The sequence below is a fragment of the Salvelinus fontinalis genome, chromosome 29, assembly GCF_029448725.1.
Source record: "Salvelinus fontinalis isolate EN_2023a chromosome 29, ASM2944872v1, whole genome shotgun sequence".
Lineage (NCBI taxonomy): Eukaryota > Metazoa > Chordata > Actinopteri > Salmoniformes > Salmonidae > Salvelinus > Salvelinus fontinalis.
In genome coordinates, this window is record NC_074693.1 from 3,780,173 (window position 1) to 3,796,249 (window position 16,077).

General features: G+C 52.7%; 1 protein-coding gene across 1 annotated transcript in view; it reads right to left on the reverse strand.

The window, feature by feature from the left end:
• Nucleotides 1-1,375: 1,375 nt before the first annotated feature.
• The window catches only part of si:ch211-274f20.2 (calnexin), a 55,646-nt gene continuing 40,944 nt past the window's right edge, over nt 1,376-16,077 (reverse strand). Inside the window, exons 5-12 of the mRNA XM_055888082.1 lie at nt 15,570-15,711; nt 15,209-15,290; nt 14,800-14,992; nt 6,593-6,858; nt 3,301-3,420; nt 2,939-3,092; nt 2,710-2,783; nt 1,376-2,622 (exon numbers count right to left, since the gene is read on the reverse strand). Coding sequence (XP_055744057.1) covers nt 2,614-2,622; nt 2,710-2,783; nt 2,939-3,092; nt 3,301-3,420; nt 6,593-6,858; nt 14,800-14,992; nt 15,209-15,290; nt 15,570-15,711 — 1,040 coding nt within the window. The 3' untranslated portion in view covers nt 1,376-2,613. The remainder of the gene's footprint in view (nt 2,623-2,709; nt 2,784-2,938; nt 3,093-3,300; nt 3,421-6,592; nt 6,859-14,799; nt 14,993-15,208; nt 15,291-15,569; nt 15,712-16,077) is intronic.

Below are 16,077 nucleotides of genomic sequence, written 5' to 3' on the forward strand. Positions count from 1 at the left end.
TTTTTAGGCATAAGGGCAATGAAATGTTCCGATATTTATGTATAGTTGCACATTTTCCTAAGCTTGGGTACCAGGAAAACACTTTCTCATTTGGGTCCCAGGCTGAAAGAGTTGGAGAACCGCTGGTGTACAGCCTTCTCAAAATACAAAGCAGAGATCATGCCTTTCAAGAAACTTGTTTCAAATCATCATTAGAGTCTCATCATGCAGCCTTACAATGTATTAAATCTAAACATAAAGACCAACGTTTGTAGAACAACTAAAGTTACATTAATAACTCTAAATTAAACATATAGGAGGACCTGTTTCTTTGTTAACCGCTCAACACAGAATAGCCGCACGTGCGCACTCCCTCAAATCACTTGGAGAAAATATCCTTTCTGTTTTATTCAGCTTTGTTCAATTATATTCTTCATACTATAAAATAATATTAAATGATGCCACGGAATTCTAACCAAATCTTGTCTGCTATATTAACTAGTGTAGCCCACAGCCAGATCAGGACCTGCTAAATGAACTAGTGTAGCCCACAGCCAGATCAGGACCTGCTAAATGAACTAGTGTAGCCCACAGCCAGATCAGGACCTGCTAAATGAACTAGTGTAGCCCACAGCCACATGGCATAGCCAGATCAGGACCTGCTAAATGAACTAGTGTAGCCCACAGCCAGATCAGGACCTGCTAAATGAACTAGTGTAGCCCACAGTCAGATCAGGACCTGCTAAATGAACTAGTGTAGCCCACAGCCATATGGCATAGCCAGATCAGGACCTGCTAAATGAACTAGTGTAGCCCACAGCCAGATCAGGACCTGCTAAATGAACTAGTGTAGCCCACAGCCATATGGCATAGCCAGATCAGGACCTGCTAAATGAACTAGTGTCGCCCACAGCCAGATCAGGACCTGCTAAATGAACTAGTGTAGCCCACAGCCATATGGTATAGCCAGATCAGGACCTGCTAAATGAACTAGTGTAGCCCACAGCCAGATCAGGACCTGCTTAATGAACTAGTGTAGCCCACAGCCAGATCAGGACCTGCTAAATGAACTAGTGTAGCCCACAGCCAGATCAGGACCTGCTTAATGAACTAGTGTAGCCCACAGCCAGATCAGGACCTGCTTAATGAACTAGTGTAGCCCACAGCCAGATCAGGACCTGCTTAATGAACTAGTGTAGCCCACAGCCAGATCAGGACCTGCTTAATGAACTAGTGTAGCCCACAGCCAGATCAGGACCTGCTTAATGAACTAGTGTAGCCCACAGCCAGATCAGGACCTGCTAAATGAACTAGTGTAGCCCACAGCCAGATCAGGACCTGCTAAATGAACTAGTGTCGCCCACAGACATATGGCATAGTCAGATCAGGACCTAACATAATGACAACTAAGAGTATGCTATTCTGTTCTTCTGAAATAGACTACATTTTCTTCATATCATGATTCTTTAGAGCTGTCTAAAATAAATGATGGATTTATTGTGGTGTAGGTTATATTACATGGATTTATTAGACTTCTTAACATGTAGATGTTCCAAAGGTCTGCATCGGTGGCAATAACGTGAGAACGACAGTTATTGTCTTGACAATCACTGGCTGATTAAATTTCGTGACCGCCACAGCTCTAGTTAGTCCTCAGGCTGGTTAGGGTTGGTTAGTCCTCAGGTTGGTTAGGGTCGGTTAGTCCTCAGGCTGGTTAGGGTTGGTTAGTCCTCAGGTTGGTTAGGGTCGGTTAGTCCTCAGGCTGGTTAGGGTTGGTTAGTCCTCAGGTTGGTTAGGGTCGGTTAGTCCTCAGGTTGGTTAGGGTCGGTTAGTCCTCAGGCTGGTTAGGGTCGGTTAGTCCTCAGGCTGGTTAGGGTCGGTTAGTCCTCAGGCTGGTTAGGGTCGGTTAGTCCTCAGGCTGGTTAGGGTTGGTTAGTCCTCAGGCTGGTTAGGGTCGGTTAGTCCTCAGGCTGGTTAGGGTCGGTTAGTCCTCAGGCTGGTTAGGGTCGGTTAGTCCTCAGGCTGGTTAGGGTCGGTTAGTCCTCAGGCTGGTTAGGGTCGGTTCGTCCTCAGGCTGGTTAGGGTTGGTTAGTCCTCAGGTTGGTTAGGGTCGGTTAGTCCTCAGGCTGGTTAGGGTCGGTTAGTCCTCAGGCTGGTTAGGGTCGGTTAGTCCTCAGGCTGGTTAGGGTCGGTTAGTCCTCAGGCTGGTTAGGGTCGGTTAGTCCTCAGGCTGGTTAGGGTCGGTTAGTCCTCAGGCTGGTTAGGGTCGGTTAGTCCTCAGGCTGGTTAGGGTTGGTTAGTCCTCAGGCTGGTTAGGGTTGGTTAGTCCTCAGGCTGGTTAGGGTTGGTTAGTCCTCAGGCTAGTTAGGGTTGGTTAGTCCTCAGGTTGGTTAGGGTCGGTTAGTCCTCAGGCTGGTTAGGGTCGGTTAGTCCTCAGGTTGGTTAGGGTCGGTTAGTCCTCAGGTTGGTTAGGGTCGGTTAGTCCTCAGGCTGGTTAGGGTCGGTTAGTCGTCAGGCTGGTTAGGGCTGGTTAGTCCTCAGGCTGGTTAGGGCTGGTTAGTCCTCAAGCTGGTTAGGGTCGATTAGTCCTCAGGCTGGTTAGGGCTGGTTAGTCCTCAGGCTGGCCAGGCCCTGTCACTCATTCTGTAGACAAACACAAAGACACATCAGTGATGTCTGTAGAAAGACGTCTAACACATAAAGGTGAGATGTTAAAGGTCATGTCTTCACCTCAACTTCCAGGTCTGACTTCCTCTGAACCTTCTGAGTTTCTCTCCTCCTGGCCCCCTCTCTGCTCACCGCACCTACAAACACATACAGCACATCTTAAATGTGTAGCGTGTGTGCCTGCACATACAGTGTGTGGGGGTGTGTGTGTGTGTGCCTGCACATACAGTGTGTGTGTGTTTGTGTGTGTGCCTGCACATACAGTGTGTGGGTGTGTGTTTGTGTGTCTCACCATAGTCTGAGAGGCTGGTTGGTCTTTCTGGCTGGTCTCTCTCTGGTTGTCTGTCTGGCAGGTCTCTCTCTGGTTGTCTGTCTGGCAGGTCTCTCTCTGGTTGAGGTTCATCAGACTTCTTATAGTAGTAGTCCTGGTCAGGGGGCCCGAATCTCTGACAAACATAGTACTATTGGATTAGTGTGTGTGTGTGTGTGTGTGTGTGTGTGTGTGTGTGTGTGTGTGTGTGTGTGTGTGTGTGTGTGTGTGTGTGTGTGTGTGTGTGTGTGTGTGTGTGTGTGTGTGTGTGTGTGTCTGTGTGTGTGTGTGTGTGTGTGTGTGTGTGTGTGTGTGTGTCTGTGTGTGTGTGTGTGTGTGTGTACCTTGTCCGGCCACATGTAGCTGATAAAGAGGATGATGGGTAATCCCACCGTGAAGATGTAGACACCCCAGAGCCAGGGACGAGAGTTAGTTGCTATCAGGAGTCGCTCCAACCGGCCGGGCTGGGAGAACACAAACCGCACACAGTTATTTCCGAGTGGAGTATCACAAAGAGAGACGTACAGATTGAGAGAGAGAGACGTACAGATTGAGAGAGACGTACAGATTGAGAGAGAGAGACATACAGATTGAGAGAAAGAGACATACAGATTGAGAGAGAGAGACATAAAGATTGAGAGAGAGAGAGAGACGTACAGATTGAGAGAGAGAGACGTACAGATTGAGAGAGAGAGACATACAGATTGAGAGAGAGAGACATACAGATTGAGAGAGAGACGTACAGATTGAGAGAGAGAGACGTACAGATTGAAAGAGAGAGACGTACAGATTGAGAGAGAGAGAGACGTACAGATTGAGAGAGAGAGACATACAGATTGAGAGAGAGAGACGTACAGATTGAGAGAGAGAGACGTACAGATTGAGAGAGAGAGACGTACAGATTGAGAGAGAGAGAGACGTACAGATTGAGAGAGAGAGACATACAGATTGAGAGAGAGAGACGTACAGATTGAGAGAGAGAGACGTACAGATTGAGAGAGAGAGACGTACAGATTGAGAGAGAGAGACGTACAGATTGAGAGAGAGAGACGTACAGATTGAGAGAGAGAGACATACAGATTGAGAGAGAGAGACGTACAGATTGAGAGAGAGAGACGTACAGATTGAGAGAGAGAGACATACAGATTGAGAGAGAGAGACATACAGATTGAGAGAGAGAGAGACATACAGATTGAGAGAGAGAGACATACAGATTGAGAGAGAGAGACATACAGATTGAGAGAGAGAGACGTACAGATTGAGAGAGAGAGACATACAGATTGAGAGAGAGAGACGTACAGATTGAGAGAGAGAGACGTACAGATTGAGAGAGAGAGACGTACAGATTGAGAGAGAGAGACGTACAGATTGAGAGAGAGAGACATACAGATTGAGAGAGAGAGACATACAGATTGAGAGAGAGAGACATACAGATTGAGAGAGAGAGACGTACAGATTGAGAGAGAGAGACATACAGATTGAGAGAGAGAGACGTACAGATTGAGAGAGAGAGAGACATACAGATTGAGAGAGAGAGACATACAGATTGAGAGAGAGAGACATACAGATTGAGAGAGAGAGACGTACAGATTGAGAGAGAGAGACATACAGATTGAGAGAGAGAGACGTACAGATTGAGAGAGAGAGACATACAGATTGAGAGAGAGAGACGTACAGATTGAGAGAGAGAGACGTACAGATTGAGAGAGAGAGACATACAGATTGAGAGAGAGAGATGTACAGATTGAGAGAGAGAGACGTACAGATTGAGAGAGAGAGACGTACAGATTGAGAGAGAGAGAGAGACGTACAGATTGAGAGAGAGAGACGTACAGATTGAGAGAGAGAGACGTACAGATTGAGAGAGAGAGACGTACAGATTGAGAGAGAGAGACGTACAGATTGAGAGAGAGAGAGACGTACAGATTGAGAGAGAGAGACGTACAGATTGAGAGAGAGAGACGTACAGATTGAGAGAGAGAGACGTACAGATTGAGAGAGAGAGACGTACAGATTGAGAGAGAGAGACGTACAGATTGAGAGAGAGAGACGTACAGATTGAGAGAGAGATAGACGTACAGATTGAGAGAGAGAGACGTACAGATTGAGAGAGAGAGAGACGTACAGATTGAGAGAGAGAGACGTACAGATTGAGAGAGAGAGACGTACAGATTGAGAGAGAGAGACGTACAGATTGACAGAGAGAGAGACGTACAGATTGAGAGAGAGAGAGACGTACAGATTGAGAGAGAGAGAGACGTACAGATTGAGAGAGAGAGACGTACAGATTGAGAGAGAGAGACGTACAGATTGAGAGAGAGAGAGACGTACAGATTGAGAGAGAGAGAGACGTACAGATTGAGAGAGAGAGAGACGTACAGATTGAGAGAGAGAGACGTACAGATTGAGAGAGAGAGAGACGTACAGATTGAGAGAGAGAGACGTACAGATTGAGAGAGAGAGACGTACAGATTGAGAGAGAGAGACGTACAGATTGAGAGAGAGAGAGACGTACAGATTGAGAGAGAGAGAGACGTACAGATTGAGAGAGAGAGACGTACAGATTGAGAGAGAGAGACGTACAGATTGAGAGAGAGAGACGTACAGATTGAGAGAGAGAGACGTACAGATTGAGAGAGAGAGAGACGTACAGATTGAGAGAGAGAGACGTACAGATTGAGAGAGAGAGACGTACAGATTGAGAGAGAGAGACGTACAGATTGAGAGAGAGAGACGTACAGAAAGAGAGAGAGACGTACAGATTGAGAGAGAGACGTACAGATTGAGAGAGAGACGTACAGATTGAGAGAGAGACGTACAGAAAGAGAGAGAGACATACAGAAAGAGAGAGAGACGTACAGATTGAGAGAGAGACGTACAGATTGAGAGAGAGACATACAGAAAGAGAGAGAGAGACGTACAGAAAGAGAGAGAGACGTACAGATTGAGAGAGAGAGAGACGTACAGATTGAGAGAGAGAGACGTACAGATTGAGAGAGAGAGACGTACAGATTGAGAGAGAGAGACGTACAGATTGAGAGAGAGAGACGTACAGATTGAGAGAGAGAGAGACGTACAGATTGAGAGAGAGAGACGTACAGATTGAGAGAGAGAGAGACGTACAGATTGAGAGAGAGAGACGTACAGATTGAAAGAGAGAGACGTACAGATTGAGAGAGAGAGACGTACAGATTGAGAGAGAGAGACGTACAGAAAGAGAGAGAGAGAGACGTACAGAAAGAGAGAGAGACGTACAGAAAGAGAGAGAGAGACGTACAGATTGAGAGAGAGAGACGTACAGAAAGAGAGAGAGAGACGTACAGATTGAGAGAGAGAGAGAGAGAGACGTACAGAAAGAGAGAGAGAGACGTACAGATTGAGAGAGAGAGACGTACAGATTGAGAGAGAGAGACGTACAGATTGAGAGAGAGAGACGTACAGATTGAGAGAGAGAGAGAGAGACGTACAGAAAGAGAGAGAGAGACGTACAGATTGAGAGAGAGAGAGAGAGACGTACAGAAAGAGAGAGAGAGACGTACAGATTGAGAGAGAGAGAGAGAGACGTACAGATTGAGAGAGAGAGAGAGAGACGTACAGAAAGAGAGAGAGATGAGTGAAACAGAGAGAGCGACGTACTTGTTTCCGCCCCCAGGTGTCCTGTGTCCATCTCTCAGCCAGCTTCAGGTCATCAGTCAACAGGAAATTGTCAAACATAACTTCCCCTGACAATGACCACAGTTCCAGACCCAGCGCCGCGACTGAGCCCGCCCCTAACCCAGACCCCGGGGACTCTGGTTGGCTGTCAGGGGATTCTCTGTACTGGACTTCGCCTGTCAGCAGGCGGCCTTGACTGATCAGCGATTGGTCAATGAAAATCTCATACCTGCTGTCTTGATACAATTCTACACACACACACACACACACACACACACACACACACACACACACACACACACACACACACACACACACACACACACACACACACACACACACACACACACACACACACACACACACACACACACACACACACACACACGTTAATTAAATACTTTATTTGAAGCCACCAATCAGAGGTCCCTGTCTGCATGTCCCTCAAGGGTCCAGAAAGCACCTCCTTCTCCAAGCAGCTAGGCTGCCCACGACAGCGGAAACAGAGCAGTACCTAGCCAACTGCTTTGCCCTAGTCCCACAACAGCTGAAACAGAGCTGTACCTAGCCAACTGCTTTGCCCTAGTCCCATGACAGCTGAAACAGAACAGTACCTAGCCAACTGCTTTGCCCTAGTCCCACAACAGCTGAAACAGAGCAGTACCTAGCCAACTGCTTTGCCCTAGTCCCACGACAGCTGAAACAGAGCAGTACCTAGCCAACTGCTTTGCCCTAGTCCATCGACAGCTGAAAAAGAGCAGTACCTAGCCAACTGCTTTGCCCTAGTCCCACGACAGCTGAAACAGAGCAGTACCTAGCCAACTGCTTTGCCCTAGTCCCACGACAGCTGAAACAGAGCAGTACCTAGCCAACTGCTTTTCCTTAGTCCCACGACAGCTGAAACAGAGCAGTACCTAGCCAACTGCTTTGCCCTAGTCCATCGACAGCTGAAAAAGAGCAGTACCTAGCCAACTGCTTTGTCCTAGTCCCACGACAGCTGAAACAGAGCAGTACCTAGCCAACTGCTTTGTCTTAGTCCCACAACAGCTGAAACAGAGCAGTACCTAGCCAACTGCTTTTACTTAGTTGTTGTCAGGCCCACAATCTGGTGGCCACGCACTACAAGCCTGTGAGTTTGGCTTAGACTGCCACATATCTGCACCACCAGCTTACACCTCCACCGAGGCTGTTCCAGCCTGCCTGCACCTCCACCCGAGGCTGTCCCAGCCTGCTTGCACCTCCACCCGAGGCTGTTCCAGCCCGCCTGCACCTCCACCCGAGGCTGTTCCAGCCCGCCAGCACCTCCACCGAGGCTGTTCCTGCCTGCCTGCACCTCCACCCGAGGCTGTCCCAGCGAGCCATGAGGGGCAGGTATTTAAGCAGATTCTCTGCCAATACCTTCTCCATGTAGCCATCCAATGAGCAGCCCACTTCCAAAATGAGCACCTCCCCCTGGCCTCCCACTTCAACAATAAGCACCTCCCCCTGGCCTCCCCCTTCCACAATAAGCACCTCCCCCTGGCCTCCCCCCATCAACAACAATATCTGGTGTATTTGGCTAACAGAAAAACACATCGTCACCAACATCACACCAGCTTCCTCCTTCCACAACAATGGTCATGTATGTGTGTTGTTGGTGAGACCACTTGTCTCCCTTCACTGGCTATCAGGTCAACAAGCCAGTCATGTCTAGCATTGTACAAAACCATGTATGAACCAACAGCCATTCACAACATGGGTGATGAACTCCATTACATTTGACTGATGTAGAAAACACAAAGGGTCGTGGTCTGTAGGGTACCAGAGTGCTGGATCATATGGGGAGCCTCGCCTTAACAGTAAAGGTGAGAATGTCCTCGCCAACGTTTCACGACCCATCCCCAGTTCATCAGGTGGGCGGAGCGTCATCTGGTGGGCGGAGCGTTTTCACGACCCATCCCCAGTTCATCAGGTGGGCGGAGCGTTTCACGACCCATCCCCAGTTCATCAGGTGGGCGGAGCGTTTCACGACCCATCCCCAGTTCATCAGGTGGGCGGAGCTTCATCTGGTGGGTGGAGCGTTCACGACCCATCCCCAGTTCATCTGGTGGGCGGAGCGTTTCACGACCCATCCCCAGTTCATCAGGTGGGCGGAGCGTTTCACGACCCATCCCCAGTTCATCAGGTGGGCGGAGCGTTTCACGACCCATCCCCAGTTCATCAGGTGGGCGGAGCTTCATCAGGTGGGAGGAGCGTTTTCACGACCCATCCCCAGTTCATCTGGTGGGCGGAGCGTTTCACGACCCATCCCCAGTTCATCAGGTGGGCGGAGCGTTTCACGACCCATCCCCAGTTCATCAGGTGGGCGGAGCGTTTCACGACCCATCCCCAGTTCATCAGGTGGGCGGAGCTTCATCAGGTGGGAGGAGCGTTTTCACGACCCATCCCCAGTTCATCTGGTGGGCGGAGCGTTTCACGACCCATCCCCAGTTCATCAGGTGGGCGGAGCGTTTCACGACCCATCCCCAGTTCATCAGGTGGGCGGAGCTTCATCTGGTGGGTGGAGCGTTCACGACCCATCCCCAGTTCATCTGGTGGGCGGAGCGTTTCACGACCCATCCCCAGTTCATCAGGTGGGCGGAGCGTTTCACGACCCATCCCCAGTTCATCAGGTGGGCGGAGCGTTTCACGACCCATCCCCAGTTCATCAGGTGGGCGGAGCTTCATCAGGTGGGAGGAGCGTTTTCACGACCCATCCCCAGTTCATCTGGTGGGCGGAGCGTTTCACGACCCATCCCCAGTTCATCAGGTGGGCGGAGCGTTTCACGACCCATCCCCAGTTCATCAGGTGGGCGGAGCGTTTCACGACCCATCCCCAGTTCATCAGGTGGGCGGAGCTTCATCAGGTGGGAGGAGCGTTTTCACGACCCATCCCCAGTTCATCTGGTGGGCGGAGCGTTTCACGACCCATCCCCAGTTCATCAGGTGGGCGGAGCATTTCACGACCAATCCCCAGTTCATCAGGTGGGCGGAGCGTTTCACGACCCATCTCCAATTCCTCCTTCTCCAAGCAGCTAGGCTGCCCACAACAGCTGAAACAGAGCAGTACCTAGCCAACTGCTTTGCCCTAGTCCCACAACAGCTGAAACAGAGCAGTACCTAGCCAACTGCTTTGCCCTAGTCCCATGACAGCTGAAACAGAGCAGTACCTAGCCAACTGCTTTGCCCTAGTCCCATGACAGCTGAAACAGAGCAGTACCTAGCCAACTGCTTTGCCCTAGTCCCACAACAGCTGAAACAGAGCAGTACCCAGCCAACTGCTTTGTCTTAGTCCATCGACAGCTGAACAGAGCAGTACCCAGCCAACTGCTTTTACTTAGTTGTTGTCAGGCCCACAATCTGGTGGCCACGCACTGCAAGCCTGTGAATTTGGCTTAGACTGCCACATATCAGCACCACCAGCTTACACCTCCACCCGAGGCTGTTCCAGCCTGCCAGCACCTCCACCCGAGGCTGTTCCAGCCTGCCAGCACCTCCACCCGAGGCTGTCCCAGCCCGCCAGCACTTCCACCCGAGGCTGTCCCAGCACGCCTGCACCTCCACCCGAGGCTGTTCCTGCCTGCCTGCACCTCCACCCGAGGCTGTCCCAGCGAGCCATGAGGGGCAGGTATTTAAGCAGATTCTCTGCCAATACCTTCTCCATGTAGCCATCCAATGAGCAGCCCACTTCCAAAATGAGCACCTCCCCCTGGCCTCCCACTTCAACAATAAGCACCTCCCCCTGGCCTCCCCCTTCCACAATAAGCACCTCCCCCTGGCCTCCCCCCATCAACAACAATATCTGGTGTATTTGGCTAACAGAAAAACACATCGTCACCAACATCACACCAGCTTCCTCCTTCCACAACAATGGTCATGTATGTGTGTTGTTGGTGAGACCACTTGTCTCCCTTCACTGGCTATCAGGTCAACAAGCCAGTCATGTCTAGCATTGTACAAAACCATGTATGAACCAACAGCCATTCACAACATGGGTGATGAACTCCATTACATTTGACTGATGTAGAAAACACAAAGGGTCGTGGTCTGTAGGGTACCAGAGTGCTGGATCATATGGGGAGCCTCGCCTTAACAGTAAAGGTGAGAATGTCCTCGCCAACGTTTCACGACCCATCCCCAGTTCATCAGGTGGGCGGAGCGTCATCTGGTGGGCGGAGCGTTTTCACGACCCATCCCCAGTTCATCAGGTGGGCGGAGCGTTTCACGACCCATCCCCAGTTCATCAGGTGGGCGGAGCGTTTCACGACCCATCCCCAGTTCATCAGGTGGGCGGAGCTTCATCTGGTGGGTGGAGCGTTCACGACCCATCCCCAGTTCATCTGGTGGGCGGAGCGTTTCACGACCCATCCCCAGTTCATCAGGTGGGCGGAGCGTTTCACGACCCATCCCCAGTTCATCAGGTGGGCGGAGCGTTTCACGACCCATCCCCAGTTCATCAGGTGGGCGGAGCTTCATCAGGTGGGAGGAGCGTTTTCACGACCCATCCCCAGTTCATCTGGTGGGCGGAGCGTTTCACGACCCATCCCCAGTTCATCAGGTGGGCGGAGCGTTTCACGACCCATCCCCAGTTCATCAGGTGGGCGGAGCGTTTCACGACCCATCCCCAGTTCATCAGGTGGGCGGAGCTTCATCAGGTGGGAGGAGCGTTTTCACGACCCATCCCCAGTTCATCTGGTGGGCGGAGCGTTTCACGACCCATCCCCAGTTCATCAGGTGGGCGGAGCGTTTCACGACCCATCCCCAGTTCATCAGGTGGGCGGAGCTTCATCTGGTGGGTGGAGCGTTCACGACCCATCCCCAGTTCATCTGGTGGGCGGAGCGTTTCACGACCCATCCCCAGTTCATCAGGTGGGCGGAGCGTTTCACGACCCATCCCCAGTTCATCAGGTGGGCGGAGCGTTTCACGACCCATCCCCAGTTCATCAGGTGGGCGGAGCTTCATCAGGTGGGAGGAGCGTTTTCACGACCCATCCCCAGTTCATCTGGTGGGCGGAGCGTTTCACGACCCATCCCCAGTTCATCAGGTGGGCGGAGCGTTTCACGACCCATCCCCAGTTCATCAGGTGGGCGGAGCGTTTCACGACCCATCCCCAGTTCATCAGGTGGGCGGAGCTTCATCAGGTGGGAGGAGCGTTTTCACGACCCATCCCCAGTTCATCTGGTGGGCGGAGCGTTTCACGACCCATCCCCAGTTCATCAGGTGGGCGGAGCATTTCACGACCAATCCCCAGTTCATCAGGTGGGCGGAGCGTTTCACGACCCATCTCCAATTCCTCCTTCTCCAAGCAGCTAGGCTGCCCACAACAGCTGAAACAGAGCAGTACCTAGCCAACTGCTTTGCCCTAGTCCCACAACAGCTGAAACAGAGCAGTACCTAGCCAACTGCTTTGCCCTAGTCCCATGACAGCTGAAACAGAGCAGTACCTAGCCAACTGCTTTGCCCTAGTCCCATGACAGCTGAAACAGAGCAGTACCTAGCCAACTGCTTTGCCCTAGTCCCACAACAGCTGAAACAGAGCAGTACCCAGCCAACTGCTTTGTCTTAGTCCATCGACAGCTGAACAGAGCAGTACCCAGCCAACTGCTTTTACTTAGTTGTTGTCAGGCCCACAATCTGGTGGCCACGCACTGCAAGCCTGTGAATTTGGCTTAGACTGCCACATATCAGCACCACCAGCTTACACCTCCACCCGAGGCTGTTCCAGCCTGCCAGCACCTCCACCCGAGGCTGTTCCAGCCTGCCAGCACCTCCACCCGAGGCTGTCCCAGCCCGCCAGCACTTCCACCCGAGGCTGTCCCAGCACGCCTGCACCTCCACCCGAGGCTGTCCCAGCACGCCTGCACCTCCACCCGAGGCTGTCCCAGCCTGCCTGCACCTCCACCCGAGGCTGTCCCAGCCTGCCTGCACCTCCACCCGAGGCTGTCCCAGCCTGTCTGCACCTCCACCCGAGGCTGTTCCAGCCCGCCTGCACCTCCACCCGAGGCTGTCCCACCCGAGGCTGTTCCAGCCTGCCTGCACCTCCACCCGAGGCTGTCCCACCCGAGGCTGTTCCAGTCTGCCAGCACCTCCACCCGAGGCTGTCCCAGCCTGTCTGCACCTCCACCCGAGGCTGTCCCACCCGAGGCTGTCCCACCCGAGGCTGTCCCAGCCGAGGCTGTTCCAGCCCGCCTGCACCTCCACCCGAGGCTGTCCCAGCCTCGTCTGCACCTCCACCCGAGGCTGTCCCAGCCTGCCTGCGCCTCCACCCGAGGCTGTTCCAGCCTGCCTGCACCTCCACCCGAGGCTGTTCCAGCCCGCCTGCACCTCCACCCGAGGCTGTCCCACCCGAGGCTGTCCCACCCGAGGCTGTCCCAGCCGAGGCTGTCCCACCCGAGGCTGTCCCAGCCTGCCTGCACTTCCACCCGAGGCTGTCCCAGCCCGCCTGCACCTCCACCCGAGGCTGTCCCACCCGAGGCTGTCCCAGCCTGTCTACACCTCCACCCGAGGCTGTTCCAGCCTGCCTGCACCTCCACCCGAGGCTGTCCCAGCCTGTCTGCACCTCCACCCGAGGCTGTTCCAGCCTGCCTGCACCTCCACCCGAGGCTGTCCCAGCCTGCCTGCACCTCCACCCGAGGCTGTCCCACCCGAGGCTGTCCCACCCGAGGCTGTCCCAGCGTGCCATGAGGGGCTGGTATTTAAGCAGATTCTCTGCCAATACCTTCTCCATGTAGCCATCTAATGAGCAGGCCACTTCCACAATGAGCACCTCCCCCTGGCCTCCCACTTCCACAATGAGCACCTCCCCCTGGCCTCCCACTTCCACAATGAGCACCTCCCCCTGGCCTCCAACTTCCACAATGAGCACCTCCCCCTGGCCTCCCACTTCCACAATGAGCACCTCCCCCTGGCCTCCCACTTCCACAATGAGCACCTCCCCCTGGCCTCCCACTTCAACAATAAGCACCTCCCCTGGCCTCCCACTTCCACAATGAGCACCTCCCCCTGGCCTCCCACTTCCACAATGAGCACCTCCCCCTGGCCTCCCACTTCAACAATAAGCACCTCCCCCTGGCCTCCCACTTCCACAATGAGCACCTCCCCCTGGCCTCCCACTTCAACAATAAGCACCTCCCCCTGGCCTCCCACTTCCACAATGAGCACCTCCCCCTGGCCTCCCACTTCCACAATGAGCACCTCCCCCTGGCCTCCCACTTCCACAATAAGCACCTCCCCCTGGCCTCCCACTTCCACAATGAGCACCTCCCCCTGGCCTCCCACTTCCACAATAAGCACCTCCCCCTGGCCTCCCACTTCCACAATGAGCACCTCCCCCTGGCCTCCCACTTCCACAATAAGCACCTCCCCCTGGCCTCCCACTTCAACAATAAGCACCTCCCCCTGGCCTCCCACTTCCACAATGAGCACCTCCCCCTGGCCTCCCACTTCCACAATGAGCACCTCCCCCTGGCCTCCCACTTCCACAATGAGCACCTCCCCCTGGCCTCCCACTTCCACAATGAGCACCTCCCCCTGGCCTCCAAATTCCACAATGAGCACCTCCCCCTGGCCTCCCACTTCAACAATAAGCACCTCCCCCTGGCCTCCCACTTCCACAATGAGCACCTCCCCCTGGCCTCCCACTTCCACAATAAGCACCTCCCCCTGGCCTCCCACTTCCACAATAAGCACCTCCCCCTGGCCTCCCCCCATCAACAACAATATCTGGTGTATTTGGCTCACAGAAAAACACATCGTCACCACCATCACACCATCACACCGGTGGAGCGTTCACGACCCATCCCCAAGGTAGGGTTTAGTGGTTAGGGTGCATACTAACGTAGTGTGTAGAGGTAGTGGTTAGGGTGCATACTAACGTAGTGTGTAGAGGTAGTGGTTAGGGTGCATACTAACGTAGTGTGTAGAGGTAGTGGTTAGGGTGCATACTAACGTAGTGTGTAGAGGTAGTGGTTAGGGTGCATACTAACGTAGTGTGTAGAGGTAGTGGTTAGGGTGCATACTAACGTAGTGTGTAGAGGTAGTGGATAGGGTGCATACTAACGTAGTGTGTAAAGGTAGTGGTTAGGGTGCATACTAACGTAGTGTGTAGAGTTAGTGGTTAGGGTGCATACTAACGTAGTGTGTAGAGGTAGTGGTTAGGGTGCATACTAACGTAGTGTGTAGAGGTGTGGTTGTCGGTCGGTGAAGTACACCGTCAGGTCATCGGCGGGTTGGGGGGCGTGTATCTCCCGGTTACGGCCGTTGCTAGAGTCCGTTACCCTGACGATGAGATGGATGCGGTGGCTGGTGCCGCACTTATCAGGACCAAACATCACAGAGTACGGAGTGGACTCACTGAACTGGCTCTACACACAGATATATATATATATATAAATATATATAAATATATACACAGACAGACAGACAGACAGACAGACAGACAGACAGACAGACAGACAGACAGACAGACAGACAGACAGACAGACAGACAGCATCATACAGCTTCCTCCAAAGCAACAAGGACAGATGAGCATCGTTAAAGGTTGAGTAGATGCTGAGTTGCAGCAGTTGGGTTGGCTCACCAGTCGTAGCAGATGGGTCTGAGACAGGAGTTTGATGTAGGCTCCACTGCACTCTACATCTCTCCCGAACCTCACCTCATACCTGCACACACAGTAGTAAGTAGCTTGATAAAGGCTCCACTGATGTGGGCGTGGGTGCGTACATATGTGTGTGTGTACTCACTGAAGGCAGAGCGGTGTGTGGATGAAGGTGAAGGGTGTGTGTACTCACTGCAGGCAGAGCGGTGTGTGGATGAAGGTGAAGGGTGTGTGTGTACTCACTGCAGGCAGAGCGGTGTGTGGATGAAGGTGAAGGGTGTGTGTGTACTCACTGCAGGCAGAGCGGTGTGTGGATGAAGGTGAAGGGTGTGTGTGTACTCACTGCAGGCAGAGCGGTGTGTGGATGAAGGTGAAGGGTGTGTGTAGGTAGGCAGCGATGGCATGGTGTCGTCCGGATGACTTCATCACCAGTGCTCTGTTCCCAGGATACATTGCAGCCGCTGACTCTTCCACCACCCATTGGCCTGGAGGAAACATACCTTTAACCCCTGGCTCTGTCTACCTCCCATCATACTGTCAGTACTCAGTCTACCTCCCATCATACTGTCAGTACTCTGTCTACCTCCCATCATACTGTCAGTACTCTGTCTACCTCCCATCATACTGTCAGTACTCTGTATACCTCCCATCATACTGTCAGTACTCTGTATACCTCCCATCATACTGTCAGTACTCTGTCTACCTCCCATCATACTGTCAGTACTCTGTCTACCTCCCATCATACTGTCAGTACTCTGTCTACCTCCCATCATACTGTCAGTACTCTGTCTACCTCCCATCATACTGGCATAGTGTAGTCTACCTCCCATCATACTGTCATAGTGTAGTCT